The sequence below is a fragment of the Mixophyes fleayi genome, chromosome 2, assembly GCF_038048845.1.
Source record: "Mixophyes fleayi isolate aMixFle1 chromosome 2, aMixFle1.hap1, whole genome shotgun sequence".
Lineage (NCBI taxonomy): Eukaryota > Metazoa > Chordata > Amphibia > Anura > Limnodynastidae > Mixophyes > Mixophyes fleayi.
This window is the reverse complement of record NC_134403.1, coordinates 10,032,343-10,054,875: the sequence shown is the minus strand read 5'-3', so window position 1 is coordinate 10,054,875 and position 22,533 is coordinate 10,032,343. Positions and strand designations below refer to the sequence as shown.

At 45.0% G+C, this 22,533-nt stretch overlaps 1 protein-coding gene across 1 annotated transcript in view; it reads right to left on the bottom strand.

Moving 5' to 3' along the window:
• Positions 1 to 565: 565 nt before the first annotated feature.
• The window catches only part of CCKBR (cholecystokinin B receptor), a 54,531-nt gene continuing 32,563 nt past the window's right edge, over positions 566 to 22,533 (bottom strand). The window contains exons 2-5 of the mRNA XM_075198446.1: positions 21,465 to 21,713; positions 20,563 to 20,827; positions 4,992 to 5,119; positions 566 to 4,128 (exon numbers count right to left, since the gene is read on the bottom strand). Coding sequence (XP_075054547.1) covers positions 3,602 to 4,128; positions 4,992 to 5,119; positions 20,563 to 20,827; positions 21,465 to 21,713 — 1,169 coding nt within the window. The 3' untranslated portion in view covers positions 566 to 3,601. The remainder of the gene's footprint in view (positions 4,129 to 4,991; positions 5,120 to 20,562; positions 20,828 to 21,464; positions 21,714 to 22,533) is intronic.

Genomic DNA, 22,533 nt, shown 5'->3' with positions numbered 1-22,533 from the left:
CCCAGCTCACATTCCCCACATCACAGCAGCCTCATTTCCTACCAGCATTCACCAGCTCCCATTCCACCACCACCACCATACCCCCAGCTCACATTCCCCATCAAGCTCAGCTATCATCACTGCTACCATATCTCCAGCTCTCATTATTTCCCCAGATCCCCAGATCTTATTCTCATTCACTCCCAGGTCTCATTTCCTACCATCATCCACACATCTCCCATTCCCCACCACCATATCCCCATCTTACATCACTGCTACTATATCTCTAGCCCTTATCCCTCATTATATCCCCATTATCTTCCCAGTTCTGATTCCCCACCAGGTCAACTTCCCAACACACCACATGGACATAAAGCTATTTACTTTAAATATTGTGGTCAGTTTTACAACTCTAATGCAAGTGTACTGTCATTAGGGCGCTCGTTGTGCGGTGAAGGCCTTTTGGCTGTGTTCCAGGAGGGGGCATGTGGGGGGGGGAGGGGGGAGCTTATTAATATCCAGCAGCCCCAGTAAAGATAAGAGAGATAAACAGCCTTATTTAAATGACTTCCTAATTCACAATTAGTTGATTTACAAACATTTTATTCATTACTCTGTTGCATATAACATTTACACTCATCTGCTCCCCTGTAGCACTAAGGGTTAACTGCTTTAAAGAGAGCGACAATATTTTTACAATAATGTAACAAAACAGTAACAGTCTGAGCTGGCCCCCAACTTTTATCTAATGATCAGGGAGGGGGGCTCAGACTATTGTCTTCACACATGTTGGCTGAAACAAGTAGATAGATTAGAAATAATTGTAATATAACCTTATACATAACATTGAAGAAAGAATTTACAATTCTGTGTTATTAAAATTAAGTATATACAGAGTATGTATAGCATTGGAGGAGACGGTATATTCCTGTGTTAGTGCTGCAGTTTGACTAGTAAATGTTCTGTGAATATCGGTCTTTTCCATTGTGTCCGTTCTGCTGTATCCTGGAATAAAGAGAGTGTAAGAGGAGCCTTTCCTGCAAGGTCACAGCACACAGGACATATCCAGTAAGACCTCGGAGCGCGCCGTGGGTGTTATAGAACCATGTGGAGCCGGGATATCAGCAACCTCAGTGTTTAATCTATTCGCTGCCTGATTAACAAGGACGACTTGGGGCAGCGGCAATCTCTGCTTCAGTCTGATGTGGATTCATTTGGACAGATACACAACATACATTTTCCCAGAAAAGTCAATATTATATTTAGGTAGCGCCTGACGTTTATTTATTCTTACTGTACTCACGATTCTAGTATCCCACAATCCAAACATTTCTCCCTTCAATCTCTACCTTCTCAGCAAATGCTTGAGAGCAAAAATAAAGTGATTTTAACCACATGTAAAATATCAATACACAAAATGTGAGAAGAACTAGACAAACACTTGTCTAAAACAATGATTGGAATTACATTTTACAGGCACATAGGTAACAGGACAATCCGTAACATTCCATCCTGCTACAGCTCAGGAAAACACCACCATCCCCCACCAGAGGGCTCCACTACACAGGATGCTCATGGACCTCTCGCTGCTGACACCCTGCTGCTTTTATCCGACTCATCACACTGGGCACTGTCACAAACAGACAAATGGTCCCTAAGGACAGCAACGCATTTCAGCTGGAATCCACCCATTGTCTTTCACGTACAAATATCCTAGTCACTAATTTGTAGACTCCTCTGTGTAACCACACCTACTGCAAAATATAGATCATTGCAATCCCCTCATATGGGGCCAGTCGTGTGGGGCTGATTTAGGTCGGTCATTACCTTAGAGGGCTTTATACCCATTTTATTTTTGACCGGGGTTGGTTGTTGGTGGAAAACTACTAGTGATAGCTGTAAATGGGGCATTCAAGTGTCGTCAGCCACTGTAGTTACTCTGTGCAGGATTGTCTTTGCGATTTCCCAGGCAGACTATTGGATGCGTCACATGCTGTATTTCCACCATAGTGACCAGGACAAGTGTAGTGCACTACAGACAGCAAACACAGGTGTGAACCTTGTGTCACTTAGAAGAGCGTTTTCACCACAATCTGCCTGTATCATTCTGACAAGGGCCTCATATCGCTGCTCCGAGCTGTTCCTACCTGCAGAGTACAAACCTATTCAATTCTCCTACCAGCTGTTAACAAGACTTCTCTCCTGTGCTTCGTTTTCCATAAATGCACAAAGTAGCTGCTGTAATCCTCGTTAACAGCAACCAAACATCAGAAACTATTTAAATATTTGGTCTAATATTAACCCTTCAGTAATAACAAAATAAATCATTACCCCAAATCATGTCTCAATGTGCAATTAATTTGTAAGAGCTAACCTTTATCAAGCTGGGAGAACCCTTAGAGTGTAAGCTCTCTGGATCACTGACACACACACACGTGGCTGTACGCAATGTTACATGTGTCTCCCGCTTGCATATTATTAAGAGACTCCTCTAAAACCACTGTGAAAAGAATTAATGTATTTGTAGATCTATCTAGTCAGGCGTGTGACACGTCTCAGTTCCTGCCCAGAATTCTGATATCAGGGGGATATTGTTAGTATAAAATATGAGCATATTCAGTGATAAATAATTCATTACGGCTATTGAAATATTTATTGCTGATGTTAGCGGTGAATAAGGAATAACCCAGAATTCAGGTCTTTGGCTACAGACGCTCAGTGAACCAAACTCTCACTAACAGAACAGGACAAAGAGTCAATAATCCAACCACAAAACTGTATAAACACAACACTTAATACACAGCTTCTATACAGCTGACAGCGGCACATTAACTCCTATTAGTCAGCGACTGATTCCAGACGCACCTGTCAGAATTGCGCTGATCGATGGCATTTTACTTCCTATTGGATTAGTCAAAAGTAACGTTTAAAGGACCAAAGGAAAAGAGCAGAACACACAATAACATGGGCAATATACTGCAGACCCAGGCACAGTTTTGTTTGTCCTATGGAAATGGAATTGATTCTTTTTATATATTTATAAAAAGGCTCCCTACATTTCCCAGACGAGGCCTGATTTTTACATGGTTCTCAGGTAAGTCTGTAATTTAACTTCCTATTTTCCCATAATTCAAATTCCTGATGTACCCAGATGTATACTTAAAGCTTGCTATAAATAATTAACTGAATTTGGCACCCAAGGAAGAGAGGGACGTATTATATTTTAGAATTGCGCTATATCCTGTTTCATATCCTATGGCTGTGTCTCCAGTGTCTATATAACATTATATTACAACATTGAGAGGTATCGAAGTAACTGATTTAGAGATGTGTTGAATCCTTAGTGATTGTCGCTGACTCTGCTGTGATTTTAGGTGGTGAAACCTGGCCCCAATGGAACAGAATGAACATTTCATCAATCAGTGCTGCTCTATAAGGCTTTCAGTGCACTCTGAGTTATGGAGATATGTTTTTATGGTCCACAAAGCTCTGAAAGCCAAACAAGGTGTCCTATAACTCAATAATTCAAAGTCTCCATGATGACACCACAAAGGCCGAATCTGTTCATATAGTTTGTCAGTCCTTAGCGCAGATGCACAGTCCCTTCATTTTAGAGCAATACTCAGGGGGGACCTAAGCTGCTGACCGTAGTGTAGCTGAATTTGGAAAGAGAAGCTCCAGTAGCCCCTATATCCTCCTCTGGCTCACGAAAACGCCGACAAGGCTTGATGCAAAAGGCAAAGGTTCCCAGAAATGCTTTGCGGAAACGCTTGTTCATGAAGCAATAGATAATAGGGTTGACACAAGCAGATGTGTAAGACAGCAGGTGAATAAAGGAAATTGGGGCTCCCGACAGAATGTTGTAGGCGGACACCTCATCAAAGGCCTTCCAGGTGTTAGCGACGTAGACAGGCATCCAACAAATGAAGAACATGGCCACGATGACGATGAGCATGCGAATGACTCGTTTTTTGGCCATGAGCTTGGTTTCTGAGTTGTTGATGCGTGCGCGGTCGATCTTGCTGCAACCGCCGGGGGTCAGTGTAGACATCTCCATGGTGTTACGTCGTTTATTGACTTGAATATAGCAGCCGTCACCCTCATCGCAGTTGGAGGTAGGCATGGTTGCATTCACTCCATTTTTATGAGCTGTAGGAGACAAACGATAATGGATAATGATTATTTGTCTTATTTTCTACTCATGTGTACAACTAAGGAATGGGGGCGGTAGAAGAGGCAGCTGCTTTGGGTGCAGGAGTACAGGGCGGAACAAACTCAACATTAAAGATGTCTCCTGGTCCTCTCAAATTCCTTTACAGACTGGTAAAATGGGGATACACAACATTCGTACTCAGCCATACCATACTGGGGGAAAGCAGAAGCATAACACATTTCAACTGGATATGAGGAGCATTGCCTAAGCACTAAAAACAGGGAGCCCCATTTGCTTATTTCTATTCACACATATTTGCAGATTTTCTATAACTCAAAATTTCTATATAAAACAAAATATGTACTTTGAAGCAGCTGCTAAAAATGAACAGGAAAAATGGACATGAAAGACCAAGAACCTTCTCCTCTAGGTATCCCAGAGCTGCCGGACAACTGTTCAAGCAGGAGATGGAAGAGCAGCCATGGCTGTATCTAACCAATAGGCAAACTAGGTTTGTCCCTCGGACACGGGAACTGCATCAGAATGGTTTTATATTAAACTGGATTTGCTTTTTTACCTTTTTAATTTCTTCTTTTTGCTACGAGGCCTTTACCAACCATCCAGGAAAGATAGCAAAGTGCCTATCGGCTGCAACCTGTCCATTCAAATATGTATTTCCAGGCATAAATTAACATTAACATAATTATTTCTAGTATCAAACTATGCACCAGACAGACGAGTAGTATGGACCTGTCCCTCAATATCTGACTTCTAAGGTCATCTATGTCTAAAACAACTGATATAACTCACTTTATAACGTATAATAGTCCGCCCTGTACATTTACATTTATTTGAATACCTTTTGCTTCTTTGTTTAAGTCCATTTCGAACTGAATCCCCCGGTAGAGCTCATGGGAGATCAGTCCATAGGCCACAATCATCACCACCCCAGGAATGAAGAAGAGCATGGTAAGGAGGATGACGTACCTGGACATTGGAGAGAGACAGAAGTACATACGGCCATTGTTTTATTCTGCAGGAGCGCTAACTAACACTATAAGATACATATGTGAACAGACACCGTCAATGTTACATTTTTCACAGTTATAACTGTACAGATAAAATATAACAGCTGGAATATGAGGCAAGAAATCTGGCATGGGGGGTAAATAGGAAGCACAGGATAAAGAGAGGTCGCTCATCCTAAAAGGTTACATTAATAATGTGATAAGTAGGAAATCACTGATACAGGGGTTAAGTTATTATTACTGCACTGTGATAGATTTAGGTCTCCACAATCTCCATGTGTGTGATGAACCAGATGAGCAGACTCATGGGCTGCCCCCAACTGCTTCCAGTTTAGCTATCAGACAGCGGACAGAATGCGATTTGCTGGTTTGAACGAGTGTTTGTCTCTTGAATTGGATTAGCACCAGCTTGGCAGAGGCCTAACATAAATACTCTGAGCAGCTGCTAACATCGCAGTGGTCTGATTGGCTACGGGTTGTTAGAGCTTCACCCGCTTTATCCCGTCCTCACCTGTGTGTAGCCAGCAATGAAGAGTGAATACTCAGACCCTTATCAAACGCACATAACAATAGATTCTGTCTGTCTTAGAGGCACAGCCTTATCTTTTTATACCATAGAATAATTAGAGACATCTCTTTAAAGGAACGTCATGTTCAAAGTGCACTTATTGTAAATGAACTTATTCTCCAAGCTGAATAAAACAGGGTCCTTACTTCACCCGACCGGTCAGTGCCAGATTCCCAGTCTAGGACGGCTGTGGCACAATCTTCAAAAAAGCAGGTGGCATCACTACAACCCCCAAATGTACCCCAGAGAGACAACTTTCTTACATTTGCCCGTATGTTCCAAGTAAAATAAATGAATCTTTATTTTAAAACAATATAAAAAAACACATTATAATATGAAACCAGTATAAAATTCCGACACATAAGATTTGCTACATAATAAATGTCTCTTATGGCACCAACTGGGGGCAGAAATGGTGAGAGGAACGAGAATGTTCTTGAGAGAGGTAATTGGTGACTGTATTTCCCTCAGCTTCACATATTTATTGATATTAAGCAGCTGAGACTCGAATAATGAAACACATAACTCCCTGATCCTGATAACAACACAAGTTACCTGACCCTGACCGACACCCAACATCCCAAACACTCACACAAGACCTCTGACATCCACACAGTAGGCTCCCTGATATACACACAACAAGACCTCTGACATCCACACAACAAGACCTCTGACATCCAGACAGTAGGCTCCCTGATATACACACAACAAGCTCCCTGATATACACACAACAAGCTCCCTGATATACACACAACAAGACCTCTGACATCCACACAACAAGACCTCTGACATCCACACAATAAGCTCCCTGATATACACACAACAAGACCTCTGACATCCACACAATAAGCTCCCTGATATACACACAACAAGCTCCCTGATATCCACACAACAAGACCTCTGACATCCACACAATAAGCTCCCTGATATACACACAATAAGCTCCCTGATATACACACAACAAGCTCCCTGATATACACACAACAAGACCTCTGACATCCACACAATAAGCTCCCTGATATACACACAACAAGCTCCCTGATATCCACACAACAAGACCTCTGACATCCACACAATAAGCTCCCTGATATACACACAACAAGACCTCTGACATCCACACAATAAGCTCCCTGATATACACACAACAAGCTCCCTGACATTCACACAACAAGACCTCTGACATCCACACAATAAGCTCCCTGATATACACACAAAAAGCTCCCTGATATCCACACAACAAGACCTCTGACATCCACACAATAAGCTCCCTGATATACACACAACAAGCTCCCTGACATTCACACAACAAGACCTCTGACATCCACACAATAAGCTCCCTGATATACACACAACAAGCTCCCTGACATTCACACAACAAGACCTCTGACATCCACACAATAAGCTCCCTGATATACACACAACAAGCTCCCTGACATTCACACAACAAGACCTCTGACATCCACACAATAAGCTCCCTGATATACACACAACAAGCTCCCTGATATCCACACAAGACCTCTGACATCCACACAATAAGCTCCCTGATATACACACAACAAGCTCCCTGATATTCACACAAGACCTCTGACATCCACACAATAAGCTCCCTGATATACACACAACAAGCTCCCTGACATTCACACAACAAGACCTCTGACATCCACACAATAAGCTCCCTGATATACACACAACAGGACCTCTGACATCCACACAACAAGACCTCTGACATCCACACAATAAGCTCCCTGATATACACACAACAAGCTCCCTGATATCCACACAAGACCTCTGACATCCACACAATAAGCTCCCTGATATACACACAACAAGCTCCCTGACATTCACACAACAAGACCTCTGACATCCACACAATAAGCTCCCTGATATACACACAACAAGCTCCCTGATATCCACACAACAAGACCTCTGACATCCACACAATAAGCTCCCTGATAAACACACAACAAGCTCCCTGACATTCACACAACAAGACCTCTGACATCCACACAATAAGCTCCCTGATATACACACAACAAGCTCCCTGCCATCCACACAACAAGACCTCTGACATCCACACAATAAGCTCCCTGCCATCCACACAACAAGACCTCTGACATCCACACAAGCTCCCTAATATCCACACGCCAAGCTCCCTGATATAAACACAACAAGCTCCTCGAAATTCACACAACAAACTCCCTGACATCCACACAACAAGACCTCTGACATCCACACAACAATCCAACTGACATCCACACAACAAGCTCCATTACTGCCACACAACAGGCTCCCTGACACTAAGACAAGTTCATCAACATCTGCACAACAAGCTTCCTGTGGTCCACAAAACAAGCTCCTCGACATCCACACAACAAGACCTCTGACATCCACACAACAAGCTCCCTGATATACACATAACAAGCTCCCTGATATCCACACAACAAGCTCCCTGATATCCACACAATAAGACCTCTGACATCCACACAAGACCTCTGACATCCACACAATCTCCCTGAGATCCACACAACAATCTCCCCGACATCCACACAAGCTTCCTGACATCCACACAACAATCTCTCCGACATCCACACAACAAGCTTCCTGACAACCACATAACAAGCTTCCCGTCATCCACACAAAATCTCCCCGACATTCAGACAACAAGCCCCCTGATATCCACGCAACAATCTCCCTGACATCCACACAAAAACCTCGCTGACATCCACACAACAAGGTCCCTGACATTCACACGACAAGCTCTCTGATATCCACACAACAAAACCTCTGACAACCACACAACAAGCTTCACGACATCCACACAACAATCTCCCCGACATCCACGCAACAAGCTCCCTGATATCCACAGAACAATCTCCATGACATCCACACAACAATCTCCCCGACATCAAGACAATAAGCACTCTGATATTCGCACAACAAGCCCTCTAACATCCACACAAAAAGCTCCCTGACATCCACATAACAAGCTCTCTGATATTCAAACAACAAGCTCCTTGACATCCACACAACAAGATCCCTGATATCTTCACAACAATCCCCCAACATCCACACAACAAGCTTCCCGACATCCACACAACAATCTTCCCAACATCCACACAACAAGCTTCCTGACATCCACACAACAATCTCCCCGACATCCACACAATAAGCTCCCTGATATCCGCACAACAAGCCCTCTGACATCCACACAATAAACCCACTGACACCCACACAATAAGCTCCCTGATATCCGCACAACAAGCCCTCTCACATCCACACAACAAGCTCCATTACAGCCAAACAAGCTCCCTGACACTAACACAAGTTCATCAACATCCGCACAACAATCTCCCTGACATCCACACAAGTCCACTGACATCCACACAACAATCTCCATTACAGCCACACAACAAGCTCCCTGTGGTCCACACAACAAGCTCCCCGACATCCATACAACAAACTCTCCGACATCCACACAACAAGCTCCCTGATATCCAAGGAACAATCTCCCTGACATCCACACGACAAGCTCCCTGATATACACATAACAAGCTCCCGGATATCCACATGACAAGCTTTCTAAAATCCACACAAGACCTCTGACAACCACACAACAAGCTTCCTGACAACCACACAACAATCTCCCCGATATCCACACAACAAACTTACGACATCCACACAACAATCTCCCCGACATCCACGCAACAAGCTCCCTGATATCCACTGAACAATCTCCCTGTAATCAACACAACAAGCTTCCCGACATCCACACAACAATCTCCCCGACATCGACAATAAGCACTCTGATATCCGCACAAGCCCTCTAACATCCACACAAGCTCCCTGACATCCACATAACAAGCTCTCTGATATTCAAACAACAGGCTCCTCGACATCCACACAACAAGACCTCTGACATCCACACAAGACCTCTGACATCCACACAATCTCCCTGAGATCCACACAACAATCTCCCCGACATCCACACAACAAGCTTCCTGACAACCACATAACAAGCTCCTTTACATCCACACAATGTTAGGAACCCCTCCAGCCGGCACAACACAACCCGGAGTCTACTCTGCCAGTCAGGTGTTCACTGGAGCCCCTGATGGTGGAAACAGACTGGGCTGCAGACTGACAGAGGGTCGTGAAGTGTGTACCGGCTGGGGAGAACCCAGGCAAGAAGAGTCAGGTCCACGCAGAGGTCAAAGGTCGGCAGCAGGTAACAGTAACAATGAACAAGCTGAGGTCAGAGGTCACAGGCAAAGTAGCAGAACGAGTAAACGCGCCAAGGATCAGGGTCACAGGAAACACAAGCGAAGTCAAATACGAAGCCAAGGGTCATACACGGGAAGTCAAAACGTAGATACAGGAAACAGGAACTGGAACAAGCAGGTCAGCAGACTGGAGCACAGAAGCTATAACCGGCAATGAGGCAGCAGACCTCATTGCCTTAAATACAACCCACAACCAATCAGAACCTGCCCCTAGACAAGGCCACACTTGTAGGCTAATTGCCAGCACCTAGCAAGACCAATCAGGGCTTAGCCCTGAAATCCACACCTGCAGGCTAATGCCTGCTAATTCAGCCACAGGCTAAATCTGCCTGATTGTCCCTAGAGCGCATGCGCGCCTGGCTGCCAGGACACGGCGCTGAGGAAGCGTCCGACCGTGGCAACGGTCGGGAGTTGGAAGGAAATGACGTCCTGGTCGTCATGGTGATGGCCGGGACGTTGGGACAGACAGGAAGCGAGCCACGGCGGCTGTGAGTACCGCCGCGGCTCGTGACAGTACCCCCCCCTTGAGGAGGGGTTAAGGAACCCCGACATCCCGGTTTCCTTGGAAATTTTTTAAAGAACTCCTTCAACTGTTTAGGAGCATCGAGTTGTCTCCGTGGGATCCAAGACCGTTCTTCTAACCCTCGATTCCTCCACTGCACTAGGAAGTGCACCTGACCTTGCACTTTTTTGGAATCCAAGATCTTCTGAACAACGTATCTTGGTGATCTGTTTGATTTTCTCTCAGGCAAATTTGAAGACTGGATTTGAGTAGGATATAATACCGGCTTCAACAGAGAACAGTGAAATGTGTTGGGAATTCTCAACGAGCCTGGAATTCTTAACCTAAATGCGACAGAATTAACCTGCTTGAAGGAACGGGCCGATGAACTTGGGACCCAACTTTTTGCAAGGCTGTCTGAGTTTAATGTTTTTTGTAGACAGCCACACTCTCTGGCCCACCTTGAAGGAGCAGATAGTACGGTGGCGATCCGAAACAATTTTTGCGACAATTGAAGCTTGTTTCAGAGATGTCTGTACTTTCCTCCAGATAACTCTGAGATCTCTTGCAGTGGAACGGATCTCCTGGACACCAACTGGGTTAAGCGAATACAGGGAGTTAGATCTGGGGTGAAAACCATAATTGCAGAAAAACGGAGAAGTTTTAGTAGATGAATGACAGGAATTGTTACAGGCAAATTCCGCCCAGGGTAACAAGGAAGACCAATTATCATGGAACTCTGACGTGTAGCATCGCAAAAACTTTTACAAGGACTGGTTAACTCTTTCGGTCTGCCCATTAGACTGAGGGTGATATGCGGATGATAAACTAACCTTGATTCCGAGAAGGGTACAGAAAGATCTCCAGAATTGCGCTATGAACTGAGAACCCCGATCGGAAACTATGTCAGTAGGGAGTCCATGGAGCCGGAAAATATGTTGAATGAATAAGACGGCCAAATCCCGAGCTGTAGGCAGTCTGGGTAAGGGAACGAAGTGGGACATCTTGCTGAACCGTTCTACCACGACCCAAATGGTATTGTGTCCTGCAGAAGGTGGTAGATCCACTATAAAGTCCATGGACAAGTGGGTCCATGGTTTTGCAGGTGGTGCCAAAGGAACTAACTGGCCTATTGGGCGGATCCTAGGAACTTTGTTTCTGGCACAAACCTCACATGAGAGGACATGACTCCTGACGTCAGCAGACATAGATGGCCACCAGACTGTACGGGAAAGGATTTCTAACGTCTTGAAGATTCCAGGATGCCCTGCAACCCTACTGTTATGCGCCTCCTCAATAACCGCCTTCCTTAGATGGACTGGAACAAAGAGACGTCGCTCCGGAGTAGTATCAGGGGCTAATTTCTGGAATCTCTGAAGTGTGATACTCAGATCTTGGGTCAACCCGGCATGGATTACAGAAGGAGGAATAATCGGCTCTGGGATAGTGACTGGAATGTGGTGTGCCGAGAAACTTCTGGAAAGGGCATCTGCCCGGACATTTTTGGAGCCTGGTCGGTAGGTGATCAGGAAGTTAAACCGGGTAAAGAATAACGCCCATCTGGCCTGTCTGGGATTTAAACGTTTGGCTGACTGTATATATTGTAAATTCTTGTGATCGGTAATGACAGAGATCTGATGTGAAGCACCCTCCAACCAATGCCGCCACTCCTCGAAGGCCCATTTGATTGCCAATAGTTCTCTATTACCGACATCATAGTTGGCCTCCGCTGAAGAGAACTGACGGGAGAAATAAGCACATGGGTGCAGACGATTAGTATGAGGATCCTTCTGCGATAGGATGGCACCGGCACCGATGTCAGAGGCGTCGACCTCAAGAATAAATGTCCTAGCTGGATCCGGATGTCTAAGGACCTGAGCGGAGACAAAGGCCTTTTTCAGGCTTTCGAATGAGGCTACTGCTTGGGACGACCAATTGGTTGGATCCATTCCTTTACGGGTCAGAGCGACAATGGGAGCCACAATGTCGGCAAAGTTGTGAATGAATCTCCTATAATAATTGGAGAAGCCCAGGAACCTCTGCACCGCCTTAAGATTGTTGGGTTGCACCCAATCCAAAATAGCCTGGACCTTAGCTGAATCCATGGAGAATCCCTCAGAAGAGATTACATAGCCTAAAAAGGATACCCTCTGCACCTCGAACTCACACTTTTCCAGCTTAGCGTACAGGTGGTTCTCTCGTAATTTCTGTAGAACTTGTTTGACGTGAGTCTGATGGGCGGGCAAAGATCTGGAATAGATGAGGATATCATCTAAATAGACGACCACGAAACAACCAAGGAATTCCCGAAGAACTTCATTGATCAAGTCCTGGAACACTGCAGGTGCATTGCTAAGGCCAAACGGCATGACCAGATACTCGTAGTGGCCAGAGTGCGAATTGAATGCCGTCTTCCACTCATCTCCTTCCTTGATACGGATGAGATTATACGCTCCACGAAGGTCGATTTTTGTGAAGACCGTAGCCCCTCTCAATTGATCAAAAAGTACGGAAATGAGCGGGAGAGGATAGGTGTTCTTAATTGTGATAAGATTCAATCCCCGATAATCTATACAGGGTCTTAGCCCTCCATCCTTTTTGGATACAAAGAAGCATCCTGCTCCTACGGGAGATTTAGATGGCCTGATAAAGCATTTCTCCAGATTTTCATCGATGTATTCCTGCATGGATTTGGTCTCGGGAACAGAGAGAGAGTACAGGCGACCCTTAGGCAACTTGGAACCAGGAATAAGCTCGATGGCACAGTCGAAGTCACGGTGAGGTGGTAAGGTGTCAGCAGCTTTCTTGGAGAACACATCCCAGAACTCATGATATTGTGAGGGAAGCTGCTCCGGAATAGACTGAATCACCCGCAGGGGCAGTGACAAGCAGGACTGTGTACAATAAGAGCTCCACTGGACAATTTCTCCTTTTACCCAGTCCATGACAGGGTTATGACGGGAAAGCCATGGGTGGCCCAAGATCAAGGGAACTGAGGAACAATCGATAAGGAGGAAGGTTATTGACTCTGAATGGAGAGCTCCGATTTTTAATTGTAGTGGCGAGGTCTCCCAGGAAATCTTGCCACCAGGCAACGGACCTCCATCTAAGCCACAGACAGTAATAGCGGACTTGAGTTCTACCATCGGAATTTTAGTAGCGCGTGCGAACCCGATGTCCAGGAAGTTGCCTGCAGCTCCACTATCAACGAAGGCGGACAGGTCCATTGAACGAGCACTAAACAAGAGTTGTGCAGGGATCAATAAGGCGTTTTTTGGGGAGACAATCTGTAGACCTAGGTGAACTTTCACCTCGTTCCCTAGGCATGCTCTTTTCCCGGCTTATTCGGGCAGGTGGCCTTTTGTGCCGCAATAGAGACATAAGCCCTATGATCTTCTCTTGTCTCTTTCCTCAGGGGAGAGACGATACGCTCCCAATTGCATGGGTTCCTCACCATCCGTGGGAACAGGAATGAAGCCGGATAGATGTGATGATGTCTCCTTTTCGGTTTTCCGCTCTTTAAATCTCCTATCGATTTTAATGGAGAGGTGCATCAGATCCTCCAGAGAGGTAGGAGATGGGTACTGCACCAAAGAGTCTTTGACCTGTTCCGACAGGCCAAGACAGAACTGACTCCGCAAGGCAGGATCATTCCATCCACTATCAGGTGACCATCTACGGAATTCAGCGCAGTATTCCTCTGCCGAGCGCCGGCCTTGTTTCAAGGCCCGTAGATGAGCTTCAGCGGAGGCAATACGGTCCGGGTCGTCATATAATAGACCTAATGCCTCGAAGAAAGCGTCTACTGACTGCATGGCAGGACTGGTCTGCGGCAAGGAAAACGCCCAGGACTGGGGGTCACCCTGTAGAAGGGAAATGATAATCCCGACTCTTTGATGCTCTGACCCAGAGGAGCGGGGTCTCAATCGGAAATAGAGCTTGCAGCTCTCCCTGAAATTCCGAAACAGGGACCTATTTCCAGAGAAGCGATCCGGCAAGTTCATCTTAGGTTCACAGATGGAACTTGAAGTGGGTTGTGACACTTTTGCGGCTTCTTCTTGAACAGACAGACGCTCAGCCAGTCCCTGGATCATCTGATATAAGGACTCAACATGGGCTGCTAGGGCTTGTGCCGGAGACGATCCACTTGCATCCATTCCCACCTCGTCTCCGTGAGTGGGCCGGTTATAATGTTAGGAACCCCTCCAGCCGGCACAACACAACCCGGAGTCTACTCTGCCAGTCAGGTGTTCACTGGAGCCCCTGATGGTGGGGACAGACTGGGCTGCAGACTGATAGAAGGTCGTGAAGTGTGTACCGGCTGGGGAGAACCCAGGCAAGAAGAGTCAGGTCCACGCAGAGGTCAAAGGTCGGCAGCAGGTAACAGTAACAATGAACAAGCTGAGGTCAGAGGTCACAGGCAAAGTAGCAGAACGAGTAAACGCGCCAAGGATCAGGGTCACAGGAAACACAAGCGAAGTCAAATACGAAGCCAAGGGTCATACACGGGAAGTCAAAACGTAGATACAGGAAACAGGAACTGGAACAAGCAGGTCAGCAGACTGGAGCACAGAAGCTATAACCGGCAATGAGGCAGCAGACCTCATTGCCTTAAATACAACCCACAACCAATCAGAACCTGCCCCTAGACAAGGCCACACTTGTAGGCTAATTGCCAGCACCTAGCAAGACCAATCAGGGCTTAGCCCTGAAATCCACACCTGCAGGCTAATGCCTGCTAATTCAGCCACAGGCTAAATCTGCCTGATTGTCCCTAGAGCGCATGCGCGCCTGGCTGCCAGGACACGGCGCTGAGGAAGCGTCCGACCGTTGCCTTGGCAACGGTCGGGAGTTGGAAGGAAATGACGTCCCGGTCGTCATGGTGACGGCCGGGACGTTGGGACCGACAGGAAGCGAGCCGCGGCGGCTGTGAGTACCGCCGCGGCTCGTGACACACAAGCCATCTGACATCTACACAACAAGCTCCCCGATATCCACACAAAAAGCTTCCCGTCATCCACACAAAAATCTCCCTGACATTCAGACAACAAGCCCCCTGATATCCACGCAACAATCTCCCTAACATCCACACAATAAGCTCTCTGACATCCACACAACAAGCTCCCTGACATCCACACAACAAGCTCTCTGACATCTACACAACAAGCTCACTGACAACAACACAAAAAGCTCCCTGATATTTACACAACAAGCTCCCTGACAGCCACACAACAAGCTCCCTAATATCTTCACAACAATCCCCCGACATCCACACAACAAGCTTCCCGACATCCACACAACAATCTTCCCGACATCCACACAACAATCTTCCCGACATCCACACAACAAACTCCTGGACATCCACACAACAATCTCCCTGACATCCACACAATAAGCTCCCTGATATCCGCACAACAAGCCCTCTGACATCCACACAACAAGCCCACTGACCCCCATACAATAAGCTCCCTGATATCCGCACAACAAGCTCCCTGACATCCACACAAGTCCACTGACATCCACACAACAATCTCCATTACAGCCACACAACAAGCTCCCTGACACTAACAGAAGTTCATCAACATCCACACAACAAGCTCCCTGTGGTCCACACAACAAGCTCTCTGATATCCACACAACCAGCTCTCTGACATCCACACAACAAGCTCTCGGATATCCACACAACAAACTCCTCGACATCCACACAACAAGACCTCTGACATCCACACAACAAGCTCCCTGATATACACATAACAATCTCCCTGATATCAACACAACAAGCTCTCTGATATCCACACAACAAGCTCCCTGATATACACATAACAAGCTCCCTGACATCCACACAACAAGCTCCCTGATATCAACACAACAAACTCCCTGATATCCACACAACAAGCTCCTTGATATCAACACAACAAGCTCTCTGATATCCACACAAGCTCTCTGATATCCACACAACAATCTCCTCAACATTCACACAACAAAACCTCTGACATCCACACAACAAGCTCCCTGATATACACACAACAAGCTCCCTGACATCCACACAAGAAGACCTCTGACATCTGCACAAGCTCCCTAATATACACACAAAAAGCTCCCTAACATCCACACAACAATCTACCCGACATCCACACAACAATCTCCCCGACATCCACACAACAAGCTCTCTGATATCCGCACAAGTTCCTCGACATCCACACAAGACCTCTGACATCCATACAACAAGCCCACTGACATCCACACAACAAGCCCACTGACATCCACACAACAAGCTCCATTACTGAAACACAACAGGCTCCCTGACTCTAACACAAGTTCATCAACATCCAAACAACAAGCTCCCTGATATCAACACAACAAGCTCTCTGATATCCACACAACAAGCTCCCTGATATCCACACAACAGGACCTCTGATATCCACAAAACAAGCTCTCTGATATCCACACAACAAGACCTCTGATATCCACACAACAAGCTCCCTGATATACACACAACAAGCTCCCTGACATCCACACAAGAAGACCTCTGACATCTGCACAAGCTACCTAATATACACACAAAAAGCTCCCTGACATCCACACAACAATCTACCAGACATCCACACAACAAACTCCCCGACATCCACACAACAAGCTCTCTGATATCCGCACAACAAGCTCCCTGACATCCACACAACAAGACCTCTGACATCCACACAACAAGCCCACTGACATCCACACAACAAGCTCCATTACTGAAACACAACAGGCTCCCTGACACTAACACAAGTTCATCAACATCCACACAACAAGCTCCCTGATATCAATACAACAAGCTCTCTGATATCCACACAACAAGCTCCCTGATATCCACACAACAAGACCTCTGATATCCACAAAACAAGCTCTCTGATATCCACACAACAAGACCTCTGATATCCACACAACAAGCTCCCCGACATCCATACAACAAACTGATATACACACAACAAGCTCTCTAAAATCCACACAACAAGCTCCCTGATATCTACAGAACAAGCTCCTCGACATATACACAACAAGCTCCCTGATATACACATAACAAGCTCCCTGATATCCACACAAGCTCCTCGACATCCACACAACAAGCTCCCTGACATCCACACAACAAGCTCTCTGACATCCACACAACAAGCTCCCTGACATTCACACAACAATCTCCCCGATATCCACACAACAAGCTTCCCGTCATCCACACAAAAATCTCGCCGACATTCAGACAACAAGCTCCCTGATATCCACACAATCTCCCTGATATCCACACAACAGGCTCCCTAATATCAACACAACAAGACCTCTGATATCCACACAACAAGCTCTCTGATATCCACACAAGTTCCTCGACATTCACACAACAAGACATCTGTCATCCACACAACAAGCTCCCTGATATACACATAACAAGCTCCCTGACATCCACACAACAAGCTCCCTGACATCCACACAACAAGACCTCTGACATCCACACAAGCTCCCTAATATCCACACAACAAGCTCCCTGATATACACACAACAAGCTCCCTGACATCTACACAACAAGCTCCCTGATATCCACAGAACAAGCTCCCTGATATCCACACAACAAGCTCCCTGACATCTACACAACAAGCTCCCTAATATCCACACAACAAGCTCCCTGATATACACACAACAAGCTCCCTGATATACACACAACAAGCTCCCTGACATCTACACAACAAGCTCCCTGATATCCACACAACAAGCTCCCTGATATCCACAGAACAAGCTCCCTGATATCCACACAACAAGCTCCCTGACATCCACACAACAAGCTCCCTGACATCCACACAACAAGACCTCTGACATCCACACAAGCTCCCTAATATCCACACAACAAGCTCCCTGATATACACACAACAAGCTCCCTGACATCTACATAACAAGCTCCCTGACATCCACACAACAAGCTCCCTGACATCCACACAACAAGACCTCTGACATCCACACAAGCTCCCTGATATACACACAACAAGCTCTCTAAAATCCACACAACTAGCTCCCTGATATCCACACAACAAGCTCCCTGACATCTACACAACAAGCTCCCTGAGATCCACACAATAATCTCCCCAACATCCACACAACAAGCTCCCTGATATATACACACAAGAAACTCCCTAATTTACACACAAAAAGCTCCCTGATTTACACACACAAGCACTCTGACATCCACACAACAAGCTCCCTGATATACACACAACAAGCTCCCTGAGATACACACAAGAAGCTCTCTGACATCCACACAACAAGCTCCCTGATATACACACAACAAGCTCCCTGAGATACACACAACAATCTCCCCAACATCCACACAACAAGCCCTCTGACATCCATACAACAAGCTCCCTGATATACACACAAGAAACTCCCTGATTTACACACAAGCTACCTGATATACACACAACAAGCTCCCTGAGATACACACAACAAGCTCCCTTACATCCACACAAGCTCTCTGACCTTGATACCCATGCAAGGTCCTTGATATCAGCACTACAAGCTACCCTGCAGTACATTCACCCACATAGCCCAGCTGTTCAGACTCTGCCCCTTTATCTTAGATTCTGACCTTCTCTCCTGTTACTCAGAGGTCAAACACAACACGGAAGTCAGTAGAATAACTCCCTCATCAGAAATCCCAGAGGAAAGCCTTCTATCTTGGCTATCAGCTTGTTGTGCTTTGTGGCTGTCAGTAACATTGCTGTCATTCCTCACTGCATTGACTAAGAGCTCATAATCTGGAAGTAAATATGAGATTTGATGCCCTTGTAGAGTTATAGAAATTTCTTCAATGCTCGGTTATCTGCTGAAAATGAAAATGACATGAAAAATAAGCAGCTAGCGTGTAGGGTAAGAGAACAGTAGTGTTCATTTTTCTTAATCTCTATATACTCTCTAGAAACTGGTTAAATTCAGGGTCTTATAAATCTTGGACAGAATCAATTTTCAATTTATACTAATTAGTATATTCACCTCTATTCAGTAGATATCTGCAGAGCATTGTCATACTGTCATACTGTAATTTGTCTTATCTCTGATTGATGCACAGCAGAGAGTATTACAATAATAAACCAGGAACAGACAAAAATTAGATTGTACTATTTGTTTTGCCCAAACATCTGCAGTTCTAACTGAAGACCTTCTACCAGGAAGTCAAAGAGCAGAGACAAACAGTTGACCAGAACAGGAATGAGTAAGCTCACCAGCCTGACTATCACTCTATGAGTCATACTATCTCCAGGGCGAACTGATTAGTGACGATAATCTTTTTCTTCATGTTATGTTTCACTAAAACTCCCAAGTCCCCGGGCCCTTTTTTTTTTATAGAACTCTGTCTTTGAAATGATTTATTACAGGTTCATAGCAGCTGAACTCTTCCATTGAAGGGGGGGGGGGGGGGGACTAAGGACACAAAACAATGCAAACGAGAGACATTGACGGGATGATCGAACATGCAGAGAAGTTAACAGGTAATGCAGATATTCCATGAATTCCCAGGAGAAAAAAACTGTCATGATAATGGGATCATTTACAGAAATGTACAAGAGTGATAGAATATAACTGAACTTAATATATAGACCAATTGCAAGGAATCATTTCTCTATACCCACATTCAATACCCCTGATGGGCACACATGCTGTGAAGGATTTGATGCTCTTTGTTGAGCAGTACATATCATCTGGATTTACGTGGAAGAATATCGGATGGTAAGGGGACTAGGTCACTTATCCAGATCTGTCCTCTCACAGCAAGGATGTATGAACAATGCTGAAGGCAAGCCCATCTCTGCTTTTTCGTGTTTCTGTAGTATTATAAAGGCACCAGTCTATTTTGGTTTAAAAAGATGGAAGACAAAGAACGAAAGAGATGATGATGGATGAAGGGGAAATTATAGGTGATCTTTCAAATAACACAGAAGAGCAAAGATTGTGAATAAGATGGATAGTCTGGGAATGTGACATACGGCAACAGATATTCCCATACAGAAAGAAAATAGGAAGCTTCTCACCATGCCTGGTGCACCTGACTATTGGGCCACTTGAGTCGGCACTGGTAGCCCTTTCTGTTTTCTGTTTTCATGTTGAACACCACCAATTTGCTGTAAACAAGGTAAGGGATCATTATTACAATGGATAAGATCCAGGTGGCAGCGATGACCTTGTAGGCATGAGACCGGGTCTGCCAGACACGAGATTTCAAGGGATTGCAGATGGCGCTGTAGCGTTCAATGGCGATGGCCACCAGATTGAAGGTGGAGACACTGACAGAGATACCTATAAAAGGATGACACCAGAAACAGTGGTTTAGTGCTTAAGGGTGGTTGGACTTACCAGATCAGAAAATCATCCAAGCGGTATTTGTACAGGAGAAGTGATTTCAAGGAAGAGCGTCAGTAAGGGAAACTTCATAAAAATGTGGTTCCTGAGATTGTTACACCCCTCCAATTACTACTCTAATGAATCATCTTCTCAATCATTTCAAGTCACAATATACTAACTGTCAGAGTAAAGGCAATAGGGGTAGGTTTATCAAACCTTCTTAAAATGGGGGGTGTTGCCCATAGCAACCAATCAGATTCTAGCAATGATTTATCTAGATCATTCTATGAAATGTACTACAATCTGATTGGTCAACACCTCCATTTTTCCTTTTTGGAAGGTTTGATAAAGCTCAGCCATAATGTTGCAAAAGCAAAGGAATGATAAGATAAATTAAAGTTCAAATAATTCTACTGTTAGTTCAACGGCACAATTTAGATCAAGTGACCAATGCTTGTTTCACCCACAGGAACTGCTCCTATCATGTCCAGGGACATTTCTTTCAAACTTCTATTTCATTGAGTCACTGGTACTAAATGGTCTATGAGGGAAACAAGAGGTATATGGGGGTAAAGGACACTGGGATCCTCACCCATAAAGTAACCAGCGGTCTTGCAGATGACTTCTCCAAAGATGAAGTTTTCCATGAGATTGGGGATGAGGGTAAAAGGCATGCAAAAGAGAGCCAGCATGATGTCGCTGATGGCCAGGGAGAGTAGAAAGGAGTTGGTGATGGTACGGAGTCGTTTGTTCATCACTAGTACGATGATTATAAGCGTGTTGCCAAAGACACTGAGAAGGAAGATTATACAGTAGAGCAGGATCCTCACCCAGTTAAGGTCTGAAAAGAGAAGATAATCTGTCAGTCCCGAAGGTCAAACAACACCCTGTTACTTTCTCCAAGACCTTTCTGGTTCTGCTACTTCAACATCACTAGATCACAAAATATAAAAGGACATTTCTGAAAAGTGGTGCACAGGTGGTTATGAGTTACAAGACCCTCGTCGGGTGCACCAGTTTCCAGAAATGTCCCCTAATATTATTGTGGTAAAAACTCTGAAATATATAAATCTTTTAAATCATAAAATAAAGCAACCAGAAAAAACAAACCTATATTTTTATCCATACAACCATTGTTATAAAGAATGTATTTATGGCTTGCTAACAATGACCAGATAGCTCTTTGTATCCCAATTTATTTATGTCTGGCCTCATACGAGCTTCCACATTCCAGAGGACATTTATGAATTGCCAAACATCCAAAATGCATGGGACAAAACAGATTATAGATATAGCTAAGTAAAAACCTCCATCCCCTCACACTGTAAAACAAAACACACACACACAAATTATGGGGACTGTAAGGTGCAGACTAGACTATTTTCTTTATTCACTTCGATGATCCTATATAAAAATCAGTATAAATAAATGATGCTTTTTAGACACTATCTGATCTCTTAGGAGAAAAATAATTTGCCGTGTGTTGGGCTCCAAAGCACAAAGATATAGAACCTTTAACCACAGAGGTGAAATGTGAATGAATAAAATGCAGATGTTTGCAGAGGTGAACGTGCTAAGTACTGTAATGATTCAGAAACTAACTGAGGGGTTAATCCATCTCTGGATCCACTTCCTGAATAGAGACACATGTAAAGCTCCAA